This window comes from Azolla caroliniana, unplaced genomic scaffold, assembly GCF_043228905.1.
Source record: "Azolla caroliniana isolate FFs.n. ecotype wild unplaced genomic scaffold, voAzoCaro1.0.p SCAF_16, whole genome shotgun sequence".
In the NCBI taxonomy this organism is placed as follows: domain Eukaryota; kingdom Viridiplantae; phylum Streptophyta; class Polypodiopsida; order Salviniales; family Salviniaceae; genus Azolla; species Azolla caroliniana.
In genome coordinates, this window is record NW_028230451.1 from 7,916,668 (window position 1) to 7,937,212 (window position 20,545).

The 20,545-nt window shown below is 43.8% G+C and overlaps 1 protein-coding gene across 1 annotated transcript; it reads right to left on the minus strand.

Moving 5' to 3' along the window:
- Positions 1–7,631: 7,631 nt before the first annotated feature.
- On the minus strand, positions 7,632–10,065 carry LOC147853899 (uncharacterized). Its single transcript, XM_087332491.1, has one exon. It carries the CDS (start codon positions 9,186–9,188, stop codon positions 7,632–7,634), a length of 1,557 nt encoding a protein of 518 aa, XP_087188617.1. The 5' UTR covers positions 9,189–10,065.
- Positions 10,066–20,545: the final 10,480 nt, after the last annotated feature.

Here is a 20,545-nt window from a genome sequence, read left to right on the forward strand (position 1 = left end):
GACTTCAAATTCCTCAGGAACTATGGATCGGCAGTAAGCCGAATTACGACAAGCTGAGGATCTTCGGATGCGAGGCGTACGCCCTTATTCCGAAAGATGATCGCCGAAAACTTGCACCTCGGTCCAGGAAATGCATTTTCCTTGGATATGGATCAGACGGCGAAATGGGATACCGACTCTGGGACCCCGAACGCAGACAAATCGTTCGAAGTTCGGACGTTGTGTTCCACGAATCGGCTATGAATCCATCAGTCGAAAAACCGATCGAAGTCCGAAGGGTAACATTTTCCGATGTGCCGACCCTTCAAGAAGGCCCTGCTCTTAACACACGGTCAGCTTCACGGGTAGCTGAACCTTACACTACCGACTCGGACAACTCCGACTCGGCACAGCAGAATAATTCGCTTTCGGACCATCCGACCTCGATACCCGATACGACCAGTCCAGTCATACCCCGACGATCCGAGAGACTATCGCAACCTCCAGAGAGGTATTCTCCAGGAATTTTCTTCACCGACGCCGGCGAACCGACGTCTTACGAAGAAGCATCGACATCTGTCGATTCAGCCACCTGGCATCTGGCGATGGAGTCGGAAATGCACTCCATTCGGGCAAACAAGACTTGGGACCTGGTCGAATTACCTAAGAATCGACGTGCTCTTCCCTGCAAATGGGTTTATCGACTAAAAGAGACGTCTGATTCGACCACCCCAAAGTACAAGGCCAGATTAGTTGCGAAGGGCTTCCAACAAGAATATGGCGTCGACTTCGACGAGATTTTTTCACCAGTGGTGAAAATGACAACCCTTCGTTTTCTACTCGGCGTAGTGGCAGCCGACAACTTGGAGCTGATTCAGCTAGATGTCAAAACAGCCTTCCTCCATGGTGATCTTGACGAGGAAATTTATATGGAGCAGCCAAAAGCCTTCGTGGCAACTGGCCAAGAACATCTAGTCTGCCAACTCAGGAAGAGTCTATACGGCCTCAAACAGGCACCGCGACAATGGTACAAGAAGTTCGACGACTTCATCCAATCGATCGGCTTCTCCAAAAGCGATGAGGACCATTGTCTCTTTACCACCACAGCTCAAGATGGATCACCCATCTTCCTCATCATTTACGTGGACGACATGCTAATTTCTGGACGCCACGCGGGCGAACTTGCCGATCTCATTCGGCAACTGCGGTTGAAGTTTGCCATGAAGGACCTCGGTCCGGCACGACACATACTCGGCATGAAGATTAGTCGGCATCGCGATAAACGACATCTTTTTTTGTCTCAGACCGACTATATCGGACGTGTCTTGGAACGCTTCAACATGCAATCAGCCAAATCTGCTTCAACCCCGCTCCCCATGAATCTTCGGCTCTCTCAGCGCGACTGCCCGACATCCGGTTCGGAGGGGGAAGATATGAAGTCGGTACCGTATGCACCGACAGTCGGCTCCCTTATGTACCTGATGGTCGCGACACGGCCTGATATCTCTCATGCCGTAGGAGTCGTTAGCAGATTTATGCACAATCCTGGCCGATCGCATTGGAACGCAGTCAAGCATGTGTTCAGATATCTGGCTGCGTTCCAATGCGATCGGCCAGGATTGTGCATAAATCTGCTAACGACTCCTACGGCATGAGAGATATCAGGCCGTGTCGCGACCATCAGGTACATAAGGGAGCCGACTGCCGGTGCATACGGTGTGTTCAGATATCTGGCTGGCACAAAAGACCACGGCATTCTTTTCGGTCCGAACCGAACCTCAGGCGTAGTCGGTTACACCGACTCGGATTTCGCCGGCTGTATAGACAGTCGGAAATCAACAACCGGATACTGCTTCAAATTCGGCAATGGAGCAATTTCGTGGAAGTCGAAACTTCAGGAGTGCACAGCGACCTCAACGACCGAAGCAGAATATGTAGCTGCGTCCGACGCTGCAAAAGAAGCTTTGTGGCTCGGTCGGCTGGCGCACACGTTTCGGCAAGTCGACCATGACTCGGCCCCAGTTGTCTATAGCGACAGTCAAGGTGCTGTTGCCCTGTCGAAAAATCCGGTTCACCACAACGCCTCCAAACATATCGACGTTCGATATCACTTCGTTCGGGACTGCGTCATTTCAGGGAAAATCGGTCTAGAGAAAATATCCACAACCGACAATGTCGCAGATGGAATGACCAAGTGTCTTTCGGCAGACCGCTTTCGGTCTCTTCGCCATCAGATGGGCGTAACGACAAACCAGTCCGGTTAGAGCCGGACACAGCGCAGGATGGTTTCTGACAACCGACATCAGTTCCTTAATGATCGGCTTCAACTCTTCCGACCCGACCAGTTCGGTCTTCTGCCTTCGGACCCTGCCGACTCGAACAAAACTGATATGTCCGAGAACCTAGGTTTATACCTGTAATCTTAGATAACCCATGTATACGCCCATTACGGGGGAGTGTCGAATACAAGTGTATAATGGACGTATTCACACTATCCCTTTTGTATAGCTCAAGTTTGGGCCATTTGTGTAATTAGCATAAACGGGAGTTGCCCTAAGTCGGTCACTATATAAAGTGACCTTGTAACCTTTTTGCAAGGTTGGTTGTATTATTTTTCTATTGAACAGAAAGAGTCTTTTGTGCCTCCTCTCTCTCTCTCTCTCTATCTCTGTGCACGACCTTGGAAACTGTCATACACAGGTTTCAACTCGAATCGAATGCATCTTGATCTTCCGCATTGACGGCCTTGTCTCCAACAGGACCTGGGTTCGGCGAGGCAAATACTAGGGATGCACATCATCCGGGACCGGAAGAAGAAGCAGTTGTGGCTGTCACAGGAGAAGTACGTGACAAAGGTGCTTCACCGGTTCAACATGTCGGAAGCAAGATCGGTCGGGTCAACCCTCCCGGCAAACTGCAAGTTGTCCAGCAAGCAAAGCCCCAAGACAAAGGCTGAGAAGGAGGACATGATGAAAGTACCATATGCCTCTGCCGTCGGAAGCTTGATGTACGCAATGGTGTGTACAAGACCGGACATAGGATATGCAGTCGGAGTGGTGAGCCGGTACATGAGCAATCCCGGCAAAGAACAGTGGAACGCGGCCAAGTGGATACTCCGATACCTGAAGGGCACAGCAAACGTGTGCCTCCGATTCGGCTCTGGTAAGCCCGAACTCGACGGCTTTACCTATTCGGATATGTCGGCTGATGCAGATACCAGCCGGTCCACATCAGGGTATGTGATGACATATGCAGGGGGAGCTGTTTCGTGGCAGTCGAGGCTGCAGAAGACGGTTGCACTGTCAACCACGGAGGCGGAGTACATGGCGGCTGTTGAAGCCGGCAAGGAAATGATATGGATGAAGGACTTCATTAGAGAGCTCGGTATCCGGCAGGAGGAGTACCGACTCTACTGCGACAGTCAGAGTGCCATCCACCTTGCGAAGAATGCGGCCTACCATTCCCGGACGAAACACATCCAGCGTAGATACCACTGGATCCGGGAAAGGATAGAAGACAAGGAGTTCGTGCTGACGAAGATCCACACGGACGAGAACGGGTCGGATATGCTGACCAAGGTGCTCACACCCGACAAGCTGGAAGCATGCCGGAAGAGGATCGGATTGGAGAGACATCCCATGCCGAAGTGAAGGGGGAGTTTGTTGGGATTTCGGTCCCTCCGGATGGGATGTCCGGAGATGAATGACGGCAAGCCCGGTTACGGTTACGGAACCGGAGGATGAAGAGTACCCGGCATGAAGCCGAATGAAGAGTACCCGGTTACGGAACCGGATGAAGATACAGGCCCGGTGAGAGTACTCACCGGATGTGGGGACATATTTGTGAATATGTTTTCCAAGAGCCCTTTGAGGCTATATTTGTAAATAGCCTGAAAGTCATATGTGTATAAATATGACTTAGGGCAAACTGTTTAGCGCTGCTGTATGTTGTTGCTCATTTCTCTGTTTTCACTTAGTAGGAGCTAAGTGAGCAGCCGAGAGAGAGAGAGAGTGAGACGAAGAGGTCGTTGCCTCTGTGTATTACCGCCGCCTGTGGCGAAGACAGTGAGCTCAAGGTTGTTGCCTTGTAGCTTCACCATTGTACATCTCTGTTTGTAGTGATAGTTGGAGTTTGAGGACTCCCGTGGTTTTTCCCACTTAGGGTTTTCCACGTAAAATATCTTGTGTACCCTTCTCTCTATTGTCTTCGTGCATTTTGTATTTCCTGTTTTCTGTGAGTTGATCCTATTTCTCGGTTGTGGCCGAGTACTGTGTTTAACACTCTTATCTTCTTAATCGTTTCTACTCCACGTTGAGTTGGTTTGAAGCCCAACATCCGAGGGCGTTTGGTTGTTCTTTGCATTTCTGCTTCCTCAAGAGAGAGGCCGAGTGGCGTAAGTGTATCCACATTCATCGTCTCGCCTTGTTCCTGAAAAGTTACACCACTTTCATGTTGATGAATATTAACAGGGTTATGGTTAACACTTTGTAGCTTATTCTCCCTATATTGTTTTAGCTCTAAGATATACCTACCTAGTCTCTTTATATCCGGGGTACCTAATAGTTTGGAGAGGGTGGGAGGGGTCCTAATATGTCTTGGTATTCCGCCCTTATCTCGACATAGGTTGGACACTTGCATGTATAGAGAGAGAGAGAGAGAGAGAGAGAGAGGAAATGGAAATGATATTATTATGGAGCACTGGAAAGAGAGAGAAAGAATTCTAGACAAGAGGTACTTAGTTCAATAAGAAGAAAGGAGCATTTACTATATTAAAGAGAAGATATTACATCGGGGGTATCCCCTTAATTTCCCAAAAACCAGCCCCCCTTCTCTATGCACACAACTTCCTTAAATACCCATGGACTCATTTACTTCACCACCAATTTCTCTAACTACTTGACCATTAATTCCTCTAGTTACTTGACCACTAATTTCTCTAGTTGATCCCTCCTCTAATTTCTCTACTTCTAACTACTCCATAACATAACACTCTCCCATGAGGTGCAGAGTTTCACCCTCAAAACTAAAACACTAGTACAATAACATGACTTGCTAAGTCCATAAGTAAATGAAAGGAATGAAGGACAATGGCAAAGGTGGTCTTACCATACTAATATAGTAGGCAATGTCTAAAACCTTGCCATTGTAGCACTAATTAGAGCTAGGGTACCTGAACAAGAATGAGGGATCCAAACGAAACAAACTTTCTTCAGAGATCCATGTGGCTTCCGAAAGTGGTCGCCCTTTCCACTTGATCAAAAATTTCGTGTTTCCATTGTGCACTTGTTTTAAGATTGCTTCAGGTTTTTCAGCTTCCTCACTTAGATTAGTCTTCTGACTCCAATGTTTATCTGCATGAAATCTTTTAAGCAAACTTACATGAAATGTATCATGCACTTTGACAGAAATAGGTAATTTGAGCTTGTAAGTGACTCCATTAAAACTTTGTAGCACTTCATATGGCCCATAATAACGATGGTTAAATTTAGGTGAGAGTCCTCCAGGTAAAGGCCAATGAACGGCACTAACGAGGACCAAGTCGCCTTTGAAAAATTCGATGTGTTGCCGTTTTTTGTTAGCTGTCTGAACCATTCGTTCCTTTGATTCTTGTAATCCTTGTTGTGCAACCCGCATTGTTGCTTGCCAATCTGCTAGAAAAAGATCGACATCAGGCTCTTTAATTTTATCTCGAACAGCATGAGAGACCAAAGCCAATGGAGTAAGAACTTGCTTCCCTGTAGCTACTTCAAAAGGAGAAAAACCAGTGGCAGAATGTTTAGAGGAGTTATAACAAAATTCCAGCATATCGATATGATCCGTCCAATCTTTTTGATCCGCCTGCACATAACAACGAATGTAGTCTTCAAGACTCTGATTTACCCTTTCAGTTTGGCCATCAGTTTGGGGATGAGCCGTCGAAGACATTCGAAGTTGTGTGTCCAGCAATTTGAATAGTTCTTGCCAAAATCGACTAGTAAAACACGGATCCCTATCTGATACGATAGCCGCAGGCATGCCATGATATTTAAAGATATGTTTGAAGAACAATTTGGCTACTTGGAGAGCTGTGAGGGGTGGTTTAGTTGGTACAAAGTGAGCTTGTTTAGAGAAATAGTCGATGACCACCATGATCGCATTATAACCTCTTGACATGGGCAAGTCCACTATGAAATCCATACTCACCACATCCCATGGTTGAGCGGGTATTGGCATGGGTTGTAGCAATCCAAATGGTCGTCCACGCCGAGCTTTGACTTGTTGGCATGTCACACAGGATTGGATGTAGTCTTTTACATCCAACTCCATATGTGGCTACAAAAAATATTGCCAGATATTGGTGAGTGTCCGATGAATACCACCATGCCCTGCCATCTTACAATCATGTGCTTCTTGCAAAATTAGTGCCTTAATTTCCTTTATATTAGGTACAAACCACTTACCATGTACCATTAATAGACCTTGTTGCATTTTAAGTGACCCATGGGCCGCACGTTGCATTTCCATATCGGAAATCAATTGTTGCGTGTAAGGATCATGTTATTGAGCTGTTCAAATGTCTTGTAGTAAAGAAGAATTAGAGATTACCGAAATGGTACAAGCACGAGGCATTCGACTTAAAACATCTGGCATAGTATTAAGAGCACCACTTTTATGGTTGATGCAGAAATCAAATTCTGCCAAAAAATCTTGCCAACGAGCTGGTTTAGGGGACAACTTCAGTTGGGACTGAAAATACTGCAAGGATATGTTATCAGTGAATACTTTAGTAAACTTATCTTGGACATAATGACGCCATTTGCGTAAGGCATAGACGATGGCAAGCATTTCTTTTTCATGAGTAGGCCACCTAACTTCAATACATGAAAATTTCTTGGATTCATAAGCAACTGGATGTCCATCCTGTATCAACACAGCACCATAAGCCACATAAGAAGCATTTGTATGGATTTCAAATGGTTTAGTAAAATCTGGTAACTTAAGCACTGGTTGGGAACACACTGCTTCTTTGAGTTTTTCGAAAGCATCTTGTTCTAGTGTTGTCCATTTAAAACTTGTTTTAGCTTTAGTTAGGTTAGTTAGGGGGGTTGCAATCGCACTAAAATGCTTGATGAATTTACACACATATTGCACGAAACCTACAAATTGTTGGAATTCTATGGTTTTAGTCGGGATTGGCTATCTTCGAACAACATCCACCTTGCTTGTATCCATGCGAAGGCCATGTTTCCCTACCCGGAAACCTAAGAAGTTAATATCTTGTACTGCAAACTCACATTTTTTGGGGTTAGCATACAATTTGTTTTCTCGCAGTATATGTAACACCTTCTTAACATGTAACACGTGCTCATCCAATGTTTTGCTATAGATGAGCAAATCATCTATGTATACGATGACAAACTCATCAAGGAAAGCACGAAATAGATCATTGCCCAAGTGGCTAAATGTTCCTAGTGCACCAGTGAGCCCAAAACTCATAACCAGCCATTCATAACTGCCATACCTTGTCCAAAAAGCTGTTTTCTCAATGTCACCTTCAACAACTCGGATTTGGTGGTATCCCGACCTCAAGTTGATGCGAGTAAAAAATTATGCCCTTGCCAATTGATCTAGTAAATCGTCAATGACTGGCAATGGATATTTACCTTTGATAGTTATCTTGTTGAGTGCTCAATAGTCCATACACATTCACATTGTTCCATCCTTTTTTGCAACAAATATAATGGGTGCCCCGTATGGCGAATTGCTCGGGCAGATGAAACCAGATGTCTCCAGCTTGGCCAATGCTTCTTTAATTCTGCTACTTGAGTTGCATTCAACTTGTATGGAGCTTTAGCTGGTGGTGTGCTTCCCGGTAGTATGTTGATTTTGTGATCAATGGCTCTTTTAGGGGGTAGTCCAGGAGGTAACCTGGCTGTTAGCACATCATTAAATTTAGTTATTAGGTGTTGAATTATTGGATTACTTTTGTGTCCTTCCAATGTTGTATTTGCTTGATGGTGGACAATGGTTGTACATAAAAATAATTGCCCTCCTTTTTTAAGTGAATGATTAGCCACTTTGGCGCTACATAATGCTAAAGGAGGACTGGATTGCTTACTTGATTGCACTTGCTTATTTGTGGAGCGATGAAGACTTACCACCACCCCATTGTGTCCATCCAAATTGTCCAATAATACTTTGTCTATTCTCCTTCCGAAATGTGCGATAAGATACTTATCTGCCCAATCCAATCCTAATATGACATCAAATCCTGTCATTGGAACTACTAGAAAATTTACCTTTCCTTTCCATGTTTCCGCTTCCATAGGAATATCCAACGCCAGGGATCCAATATTGGTTGAGCCTTGCACAAAGCTTATGGATATGTCCCTTAATGGCATAGGTTTCAATCCGAATTTAGTGATGCACTCGGGAGTGATAAAGTTATGCGTTGCTCCACTATCAACCATAGCATTGCAAGCATGACCATTGATCTTGGTTGCCAAGTACAAATGATCAATGTGAGAGACACCCACAACAAAACAAAGGGGGTTTACCTTTGTTGCTCCTGCCGTGACCTCCATTAACCCATCCTCCACCTCATCAAGAATGTTGAGAGGTTCATAGTTGTTGTTGTCCAATCCCTCCTCAAGATCCCTAACATTGGCTTGGGCCACCACGACTTTTGGTGATTTCCTTCGGGGACATTCATATGCTAAGTGTGGACTGTCACATTCAAAACAACCCCTTCGAAGGTTTGGGAGCCTTTCCCCATTTGATGAGGATGCCATGCTTTTTCGTGCTCCATTACTACCCCCCCAATTATCTTGGGACATAGCAAGTGATCTGTTGAAGACTCTTTGCCCTTGACTACTAAAATCGCGTCTCATAGGGAAGTTGACGGACGATTTCATAGCTCGAAATGGCTGTTGAAGCTCTTCAAAATCACCAATTCGTTCAGCTAGTTGAACCGCCATCTCCAAATTCATCGGTTGTTGCTTTTCAATCTCCATCCTGATTTTGGATCTTAAACCAAACAAAAAACCATGAATTTTAGTCACTTCATGAAAATGCGGGAGTTGAAGCATGAGTTGTCTATACTTGTCGACATAAGTCGACAAACTCCCCTCTCCTTGCCTTAATTTCCTCCATGCATCCATCAAACGAGTTGTTTCATTTGGTGGGATAAAATATTGCCGCATTCGAGTTGTGAAGGCTTGCCATCCCATGAACTGGTATGTGTTCTCTCCGACCAGATACCAATTTAAGGCCGTCCCTTCTAAAAAGTTTGTTGCAGATATGGTCCACTGGTCTTGAGATATACCACTTTGCCGAAGAAAGTGTTCTACCTCATGAACCCACCTATTCAAGGCTAGTGATTTTCGTTCGCCTCAATACGTCCGAGGTTTGATTGGTGTGAACCTTCCGCCTCCCCCTTCTATGCCCGTATTTGCATTTTTGAGAAGGAGATCCACTAAAATTTCTAATTGATCCTTTGGTGGGGCTTGGTTGTGGCCAACATCCGTCTCCACGAGTCTTCTAGTTGTCTCTTCTCGTGACTCTTGCCCTTCTACTTCCAACGCTTCATGGAGAGATCCAAATTCGATCCCTGCTGCTTCTTCCAAATCATGTGAGGTTTGCCCTCTTGGTTGTTCCATTTGATCAATACTATGCTCTAATATTTCTCTTGATTCAAATTCATCCACAATTTCCATATTTCCCCTTCGTCGAAGAGGGCATGGTTCCCTACCCATTCTCCTTCTATTATTCAACATATTCTCAGAAATTTCTTACCTGAGGGTATGGTCGGTCAAGTAGGTATGTTGTCGGTCGACACTTCTTATTCGATTAGCCGTATTTCTTGTGGCTATGATAGGATGTTCAACTCAGCTGTTGCAGACAAAAAAAATAGAAATACTAATAATTTCAGCCACCAATGTAGCCTCCACTCGATTTCTAACCACCACTTCCACTCTTGGCTGCCACAATTCGAGTTGTTGTTTGCTTCTCTCTTGGTTGCTAGATCTTTCCACGCATCTACACCTTCTCGGTGATATGCAGAACCTGCTCTGATACCAAGTATTACGGAGCACTGGAAAGAGAGAGAAAGAATTCTAGACAAGAGGTACTTAGTTCAATAAGAAGAAAGGAGCATTTACTATATTAAAGAGAAGATATTACATTGGGGGTATCCCCCTAATTTCCCAAAAACCAGCCCCCCTTCTCTATGCACACAACTTCCTTAAATACCCCTAGACTCAACTACTTCACCACCAATTTCTCTAACTACTTGACCATTAATTCCTCTAGTTACTTGACCACTAATTTCTCTAGTTGATCCCGCCTCTAATTTCTCTACTTTTTACTCCATAACATAACAAATATTATATTATGAGAAAACAAGGTTACAAAGAGTAGGCTAAGGGCTAAAAACTGGTGTTGAACCGAATGAGTTGTGATGAATGTATAGGCACCTATTTATAGATCCTTATGGAGTATTCTAGAATGTTCTAGAATATTTTAGATATCTAAGATAATAAATATAATCATGAAATATTCAAGAATGTTCTAGAATAATCTAGAATGTTCTAGAATATTCCAAATATCTTGTACTAACTAAAAATACAATTATTATAACTACACATCATATATGCTATTACAATGGTTAAAGGTTCAACACACAGACCAAGAAGTTGTGGGTTCGACTCTTGATAAGCCAAAATGTATGTCTTTATGACAACTGGCTCCAACTACTCAGTTTGGAAGTCGCGGATGAGAGACATGCTCACGTGCAAAGATCTATGGTTGCCAATGCAGTATGACAAAGAAAAACCAGGCAAGATCGATGCATCAACTTGGGAAGTCAACTACATACACAAGGTGTTTTATAGACACAAATCTATACAACAACTTCAATGAAGAGACAGAAGCATGTATTTAGGAAGATAGTGAGATTGAGATATCGGGATGGCTCAAGCATGGCTGAGCACCTGAACGCCTTCCAAGGAGTCATAAATCATACCACTTCTCTAGAAGTACCTCTCGCCAACGTGGTATTGGCCTTGTTGTTGTTGGGATCCCTTCCGGACAGCTTGGAGATGCTCATGGTGACCTTGGGTAACGTGGGACCACAAGAGAAGTAATTGTCTCTGGAGATGGTGAAGTCGAGCTTGCTGAATGAAGAAGCTCGTCGGATGGAGGGATAGTCCATCTCCGATCATAAAACCCTAGTCACAGAAGGTGACTCCAATAGAGGAAGGGGTAGGTAGAGAAGTCTGCAAAATAGGGACAAGTCTAGACCAAGGTCGAAGTCGAAGGGAAGGCTCACGTGCTTCTAGTATGGGAAGTTGGGACACTTCCAAAAGAATTATCGGCATTACTAGAAGGAAAAAGGGGGGGGAGTTGATGGTGTTGAGCCGAAAAAGATTTGGGACAACAAGACCACCTTAGCCATCGTCGCGAGTGAGGAGGAGCTATTGTTCATTAGTGAATAGAACGAAGTAAACCTTGTTGGTGAAGAATTGACATGGGTGGTCGATTCTAGTGCGACATTTCACCTGATCCCCAACAAAGAATGCTTCTCATCCTACACGGCCAGAGATTATGGCTACGTGAGGATGGGAAATGATGGTGCATGCAAGATCATCAGAATCAGAAATGTATGTTTGCTAACCTAAACAGGCTATAGGATGATGCTGAAATACGTGTGCCATGTTCCGGATATCAGATTGAATCTGATATCGGCCGGATGGCTCAATAATGAGGTTATAGTAGTAACTTCCAAAGTGGCATGTGGAATTTCTGCAAAGGAAGCTTGATAGTGGCTCGAGCTTACAAGAAAAATACATTATATGTGATGCATGCATGGTTGTGCCAGAACAAGGTAAATGTGGCAGCCAACACAGCTGGCAAGCTATGGCATAAGAGGCTATGCCACACGAGTTAACAGGGCATGTAGATGGTAGTAAAAAGAGAACTCCTATCAGAGGTGAAGAATGTGCATCTGGACAAATGTGTCGACTGCTTGGCTGACAAACAAAATAGGGCCGCCTTTCGCCCTAGGCCTCCGATGAGGAGGAAGAATCCTCTAGAACTCGTGCATAGAGATGTATGCTATGTTGATGCGAAGTCATATGTTCAATGCACAATATTTTGTGACATTCATATATGACTATAACTTAAAGTTGTGGGCCTCTGTGCTGAAGACAAAGGACCAAGTGTTATCCGTCTTCAAAGAGTTCCATGCAAGAGCGGAAAGGGAATCCAGACGAAAGTTGAAGGCGGTCCTTATAGACAATGGAGGGGAGTACAAAGGGCAATTTGAAGAATACTACCAATCTCAAGGTATCCGGCAGGAATATACAGTGCCGAAGACTCTAGAACTAAATGGTATGGCCGAAAGGATGAACCGGATCGTAATGGAAAGGTTCCGATATATGTTGGTGCATGCTAAGTTGCCGAAAACCTTTTGAGCTGAGGCATTGATGATGACGATGTTCATAATAAACATGTGTCCCTCAGTTCCCTTAGGTGGTGATAGCCCACAAAGTGTGTGGACGGGCAAGGATGTGTCATACAGGCATCTGAGGGTGTTTGGTTGCCTATCATATGTGCATGTTGCCAAGGACCAGAGAGGAAAATTGGATCCTAAAAGCCGGCCATGTATTTTCTTGGGGTACGGAGAAGATGAATTCGGCTATCGGCTGTGTGACCTGATTGACAAGAAGGTCATCAAGAGCCGGGACATAGTCTTCATGGAAGAAAAGACTATTGCCGATTGGGAGACGGAGAAGTTGGGATCATCCTCCCAACTAACCGGAAGAGAACAATCGCATGAGATACACGCCCAACCGGCCGAAACCCGGATGTCAACTGAAGAACAAAGCGGGCAGGTCGGATCCGGACAGGGAGCTGGATCGCCGGAAGGCATTCGAAGGCCGGATCCAGACAAGGAGCCACATCGGCCGGAAGCCAGATCTGAACAGGGATCCGAATCAGATTTGGATGAGGAGCCGGCAAAAGAGAATGATGCAGAGCCGACTGATGAGAACCAAGGTAGGAGATACCCCTTGAGAAACAAAAGGGGGGCCCGTAGTTTTTCGGAAAAAGAATATGTTCTCTTAACTGATGAGGGGGAGCCGAAAAGCTTCAAGGAAGCTAGGAGAGATGCCCACAACAAAGAATGGTTACATGCCATGCAAGATGAGATGGATTCCTTGCATGAGAACTACACGTATGAATTGACTGAGTTGCAGCAAGGTAAGACAGCACTCGGGAATAAGTGGGTCTACAAATTGAAGCCGAGAGAAGGCAAGAATCCACCCAAATTCAAATCCCACATTGTGGTAAAGGGCTTCTAGCATAAAAAGGGTGTAGATTTCGACGAAATATTTGTCCCGGTAGTGAAAATGGCATCCATATGGACGGTGTTGAGCATTGCAGCCAACATGGACTTAGAAGTCGAACAACTGGATGTCAAAACAATTTTCCTGCATGGAGTTTTGGAGGAAGAAATCTATATGCAGCAGCTGGAAGGATTTGTAGGGAATGGTAACGAAAACCTGGTATGTCGGTTGAGGAAGCACCTGTATGGGCTGACGCAAGGCCCCGACAATGGTACCAGAAATTCGAATCCTTCATGATAGATCATAGCTTCAACAAGGCACATGCCGACTACTGCGTTTTTCTAAAGAAAATGACTAAGGAAACTTCCTTGTCCTCCTGTTGTATGTTGACGACATGTTGATTGTTGGACAAGACCTGAAGAAGATTGCAAGCTTGAAAAAGGCCTTGAGCAAGTCATTTTCAATGAAGGATATGGGTTCGACGAAGCAGATTTTGGGGATGCACATTGTCCAAGACTGAACGAAGAAGTTTTTGTGGCTGTCACAAGAGAAAATGTGACAAAGGTGTTCTAGAGATTCAACATGTAGAATCCGAAGCCAGTCAGCTTGACATTGCCAACAAACTGTAAGCTGAGCGGAAATCAATGTCCGAAGATGAAGGTGAAGAAAGCTGAGATGAACAAGATCCCCTATGCCTCATCAATCGAAAGCCTGATGTATGCAATGGTGTGCACAAGGCCAGACATTGCCTATGTTGCCAGAGTGGTCAGCCGATTCATGAGCAATCCCGACAAGGAACATTGGGCCGTGGTCAAGTGGATACTTTGATACCTGAGAGGCACCTCAAGTGTATGCCTCAGATACGGCTCAATTAACCCTGTGCTGGAAGGGTTCATGGACTTCGACATGTCAGATGATGAAGACACCAACTAGTCCACGTTTGGATACGTGATGACTTATGCAGGGGGAACCATCTCTTGGCAGTCGAGGTTGCAAAAGGTTGTGGCTCTATCGACCACACGTGCTGAGTATATGGCTGTTGTCGAAGGCAACAAGGAAATCATATGGATGAGAGACTTCATTGGTGAGTTAGGAATAAGTTAGGAACAATTCTGATTGCACTATGACAATCAAAGTACCATCCACCTTGCTAAGAGTGCCGCCTACCATGCGAGAACTAAGCATGTCCAATGGAGATACCATCGGCTTAGAGAGAGGGTAGAAGAAGGGGATTTCACCCTGGTAAAGATCCATACAAACGACAATGGATTGGACATGTTGACCAAGGTGTTGCCTACATACAAGATGAATGCATGCCAACATCGAGTAGGTATGTTGAATTACCCCATCCCAGAGTGAAGGGGAAGTTTCTTGGGATAATTGGTCCCTCCAAATGGGATGAGTTGGAGAGTCGGATCACTTGAGAGCCGAAAGCCGATTAGAGGCTACATTTGTAAATAGCCCATATCGTGTATGAGTATAAATACATCTAGGGCAATCATTATGTGATGTGATATACAGAGTTGTTGTGATAGTGTATTGAGAGTGAGCTCACAGAGAGAGTGCGGGTAATCGTCTGTAAGATAAAGATGAGCTCAAGGTTGTTGCCTTGAGTCTCTTGTATACCTCTTTATATAGTTATTTTGTTTGGAGTTTGTGGGCTCCCGTGGTTTTTCCCATTCAAGGTTTCCACGTTAATATCTTGTGTCTATGTGTCTATCCATTTTCTGTTTTCAATTGTTTCGGTTATTGTCTTTCTCATTGTCGTCTGGGACCAGTTGTGGTCGGTCTCATATTCTCAACACTTTGTTTGGAATTACTTTGTATGTTGTACCTGATATGCCTTTTTAAAAACTAATGGAATGATATTTTGTTTTGAAAAAAAAAACTAGTAGTAGGATGATAAATGTGGGTGACTTTTTGCACATTGATGGAGTTTGCTTCAATAAGTTGGTTCATTGTTCTATTAGATATACTCACTTATTTGCCAACATAGGATGTCAATCCTCATTGGATGATGCTTGAACATTTAGAAATCTTGAAAAATCCTCTTGCAACAAAAAGATCATTAGGCATTGCAAGTTGTATTATCAAAATCTTAGTCCATACGTTGTCGTGATGTGGTGTGCTCATGGGAAGAAATTACTCAAGCATGGCGAGAAGGTCACATGCCAAGAGGAGGCACAAGATAACAAAAAGATATACCTCAAGAAATTACTCTTGAAACAAAATGGGCAAGGGGGAGGCAATATGAGTGAATGGAGATGCTCATCAACATTTTGCTCTCTCTAGGCTCCCTAGGAGGATAAGTATTTTCTCTAGCTTGAGAAAATACACGAATGTGCTCATGTGAGTACACAACAAAAAATGTACACTTTCTTGTTTGAGCTTGGAAGCACTTATGCTTTTCTTGCGTGAATTTGGAGACAAGGTTCGACAAAGTGTTCCAATGCACAAGACATTGGATACAAACCCACAACCTACACTCTTGTCACATGCTCATAAGGCCCACAAATTGGATCAAGAAGCTCGTTGTCGTGATGTGGTGTGCCGAGTGTGGGAAAAACGCATAAACAAGGGCAAAAGAGTGCAGTGGAAGTGCAGGCAAAAAGCTAGAGAAAGGAGGGAGGTAGGTGCCAAGGAGGAGAAAATGTGTGAGTGAGAGAGAGCCTAGATGGATGTAGCTCAGTTGGTAAGGTTGCCCAATGGATACCAGGTGGTCATGGGTTCAACCCCTACATTCCACAATGGCATCTAGTGAATTAAGAGATATCTATATGGAGTATAGAGGTGAGTAAAAGAAATTGGATTTTGAACCCAAGAGTGTAACAACTTACCAATAGCGAAAGCTAATTATGATAGAGAGAGAGAGAGAGACAGAATATGCAAACGTGGGGAAGAGAGAGATAAAATTTAAATGCAATAAAATATTAAAATGTGACCTCCTCTCCCCTTGTTTCCTATAAAAAGGAGGAGGGGCTCATTTTGGCTTCTTCACCATTTTTGGGGAGAAAACTCTTGTTCTTCCTTAGCTCTTACCTTTTCATCCCCTCTTCGTCGTTCAATGCTCTTCTTCTTTGCGTTAGTGTGTTCGTGCTCGCTTTCTTCATCGTGTGGTGCTCATCTTCTTTGTGTTGGTGTTGGTGTTGGTGTTCACGTGCTTGTGTTCTCATGTGCTTGTGTGCTTGCGAGTTTGTGGTGCTCGTGCTTGTGCTCGTCTTCTTCGTCATTCCATGCTCAAGTGTTGGCGTGTACGTGAGTTCATGGTTGTGGTCGTGATTTGTCGTTTGCAATCGTCGGTGTGCCCGTGTGCTAGGTGTTCCTTGGTCGCGGTGTTTATGTGTTCATTCGACTATCGTTCACGAGTCGGTGTGTTCGTGATGCTCATGTTTGTCGAGTTCATAGTGTTCAGGGTTTGCCATCCGTGTGGTTGTGCTCACCGAATTCGTCATTTGGTGTTCATGTTCGCGTGCCCGTGTGCATGCGAGTTCACGATGCTCGTCTTCTTGGTGTTCGAGTGCTCGTGCTCATCTTTTTTATCATTTTGCGCTCGTGGGTTGGCGTCATCATGTTGGTGTGCTTGCATTCGGTGGTTGCGATTGTTGCGTGACACCATCTTTTTTCTGTACTACAAACTCCTCCATTTTCGATAACCATCACTCGTGCTTGAGCTCAAGTTTTATGCTAAGAATGCATCATTGTACTCATGTTGTGGCTCTTAAGTCTTATAAAAAGTTTGTTTGATACATCCTCGCCGTGGTCCTATCACGTTTGTTTGTCTTATCACCGTGTTGATCTTTTGCCGAGCTTTATTCCTCATCTCGTGCTCACGTGAGCCTTTTGTGAACCCTTAACTCACTTAGGATCGTTCGGTAATAAAAACGACTAGGAGGGCAAACCTCGACGAGCGAAAGCTCGACGAGACTCGACAAAGAGCCTATCGAGGTTAAGTGTGGTACCGTCTTCTACTTGCCAATCCCCTCCGACTCCCTTGTCCGCAACCCCCATAGTCCCGCCCGAACAACACCCACGCAAAACTTCGTGACACCGTCTAGAAGAGGTGTCATCACAGTTATCATCTCTTGTTACTCTCCATTGACAAAACATATTCCTTGGTTTAAGTTCCCAATGGTCTCCCTTTGCTTTCACATGCACATATGTTAATTTTGTGATACCAAAGATAAAGGTTAGATGAAAAAATTGATGAGTAGGTTCATTAATGGTCTATACAAACTTGCTAAGTATCTATTGTACCTAGCATGACTTATGAAGACATTGCCATGTACATTGCCACTAAGACAAAAAGAATGGAAAGAAGTTGGTTCTAGAGCTTTAGAGCTAATGCACCCCCAATGCGACAACCTTTTTGTAAATAGGATATAGAAGTCACTTTTATCGCATTCAATAGTTATCGTGCAACAAAAGGTGATTGCGAAATACTAAATGCATGTATGTGATCAATCAAAGTACATACAATGAAGAGAGAATAAAGTAGAGAGAGGGGGGGAATAAGATAGAATAACAAAGTATGTTGGAGAAGGACAAACAATCTTTTTTATGTATCTTTTTGCTCTGATATCTGTTTCCTTCGTTCTTTGGTTAATTTCTAAGCTTACATAGAGATTTCTAAGGAATAATTGGACATCTTGTTACAAGCATAATCTTTATTCAGTTGTATGCATCCCATGGTCGCATGCTTTGTTTCCTTCTCCAATAAAGTTATTTTTAAGTGAGAACTCCCATATATATTTTCGTCATTAGGATGGTAGTGTTGTTATGAACATGAATGCATCTTTGAATTCATTAAAGGATGCATCCATGGTTGAGTTAGTAACGAGTCCAAGAGGGGATGATAAAAGACAATGATGTATTGGAGGTGATAGTAATGATATATCTTATGTTGAGGCAATGCAACAAGATGAAATATGAGAGGGATGATAGCCATTGGGAACATTTACGATGCATGACAAATATTTTAATGGAATATTGTATAAGGGAGAATGTAAAATTTGTTAAGGAGTTTGATGATGATGAAGTGCTTAAGGTAGAAATAGACAATACGGATTTAGATGTGTCATATTGTTTTCACGATGAGGATATCCTTCCTTTTGAGGGTCAAAAAAATGGTTATGTGGGAGTTTATAGGGTGATTGTGTTCAAAATGTTTATGTTGGTCCTCATGGGTTTTATGAGGTTGTTTTGGTATTATAAGAGCATAAAGAGAAATTACTCAATAAATTGCCAATTTTTTATGAAAAAAGTTTGGTTCATATTGATCCTTAGAGGCCGCTGATGGAATACCATGATATATTGAAGCAAGAATGTCCTGTATGGGTTGAGGTAGATTGCACATATTCAATGTTCTAACCAATATTATGATCAACAATGGAAAAATTGGGAAATATCTTAGTACCTCTTAGTGCTAATGCACAAAATTGATAGTGTGCATTCCTTGGAATGCAACAATTACGAGACCAAGTTGGTTGCAAATTTCACATTACGGTATGCCTCCTATGTTTTTTCAGCTTAAATGGGGTACATTTGAAGGATATTGTTTCCATTGTGGTGTGTTAGGGTATTTTATGGCCAAGCATCCTTGAAAAAAAAAACAAAGCAATGCGACTAGTATGTGAAGAGCATACAAACTATGAAAAGATTCAAACTTTAACAATCTCTAATCCACCTTGTGAGTGTCGAGACTCGTGGGGAGGAGGTAGAGTGAGAGTGATAGCAATAGCGAAAGAGAGAGGGTGTGTGTGTACGTGAGAGAGTGTGTGAGAGAGAGTGGGAGAGATAAGACTTCAAATAGAAATGAGATTATATTATGATGAGACAAGATTACAATGAGTAGGCTAAGGGCTAAAGACTAGTGTTGAACCGAATGAGTTGAAATGAATGTATGGACACTTATTGTTAGGATTTCGATCCCTTTGGATGGGATGATGAGTACCCAGCAAGGAAGACCCGGTGAGAACCGGATGATGCAGGCCCGGTGAGAAGCTCTCACCGGATGAAGGGACATATATGGAAATATGTTTCTGAGAGCCCATTGGGGCTATATCTGTAAATAGTCCTAATGTCATATTAGTATAAATATGACCTAGGGCAAACAAAGTGTAGTGTGTGTATCATTGTGTTGTCATTATTTTGTATAGAGATTATTGGTGTAACTACTGTACAGAGCGTAGCAGAGGAAAAGAGAGAGAGAGAGAGAGTATCTGTTGTAACCGCCACCAGGCGAAGATCGTGAGCACGAGGTCGTTGCCTTTGTGTTTATCTGTTGTATTCCTCTCGACATAGTGATAGTTGGAGTTTGTGAACTCCCGTGGTTTTATCCATTTAGGTTTTTCCACGAAAACATATTGTGTACTCTCTTGCTCTATTGTTTTTGTGTATACGTTCATCTATCTCCACATTCCCATTGTTGTGTTTGTAATTCTCAACGAAGTGATTGAAGAATCGGTTGTGGATGAGTATTATTCCGCATATTCTCTTCAAACTGGTATCAGAGCGAAACGACAAAGAAAATGGAAGATTCATTTGGCGGCATGTTCAAGCTCACCAACTCCAACTACTCAGTGTGGAAGTCGAAGATGAGGGACATGCTCGTGGTTAAAGATCTTTGGTTGCCGGTTTAGTTCGGGGACAAGAGACTAGACAAGATCGATGCCACGATATGGGAGGTGATGCACATGAAGACAACGGCGTACATACGGTGCTTCATCGACATGAGCCTGTACAACAACTTCAATGAAGAGAGCAAGGCTCACTAGCTCTGGAAGAATATTGACATTATGTTTCAGAACAAAAATGTTGTTAATTAGGTCTCGGTATTTCGGAAGCTAGTGAGGCTCCGGTACCAAGACGGCTCGAGTATGGCGGAGCACATGAATGCCTTCCAGGGGCTGATACACCAGACAACCTCATTGGAAGTACCTCTCACCGATGAGGTACTTTCTCTACTCCTGCTCGGTTCCCTCCCGTATAGCTGGGAGATGTTAGTTCTCACTTTGGGCAACGCCAGGCCGGAAGGAAAACAGTTATCCCTAGTAAGAGTCAAGTCGAGCTTGCTAGATGAGGAGGCGCATCGGAAAGACAAGGATACGATCTCCGACTCCAAATCACTCCTTATTGAATCGGAACGTGGAAGACAAAGGAACCGTAGTCTCTAGAACCGGGAAATTCAGGGACATGGTCAAAGTCAAGGGGGAGGCCCACTTGCTTCTATTGCGGCAAGTCGG

What these genes read in the sequence shown, in the direction of transcription:
- LOC147853899 (XM_087332491.1), bottom strand. Translation starts at nt 9,188, where the DNA reads ATGGGATGGCAAGCCTTCACAACTCGAATGCGGCAATATTTTATCCCA.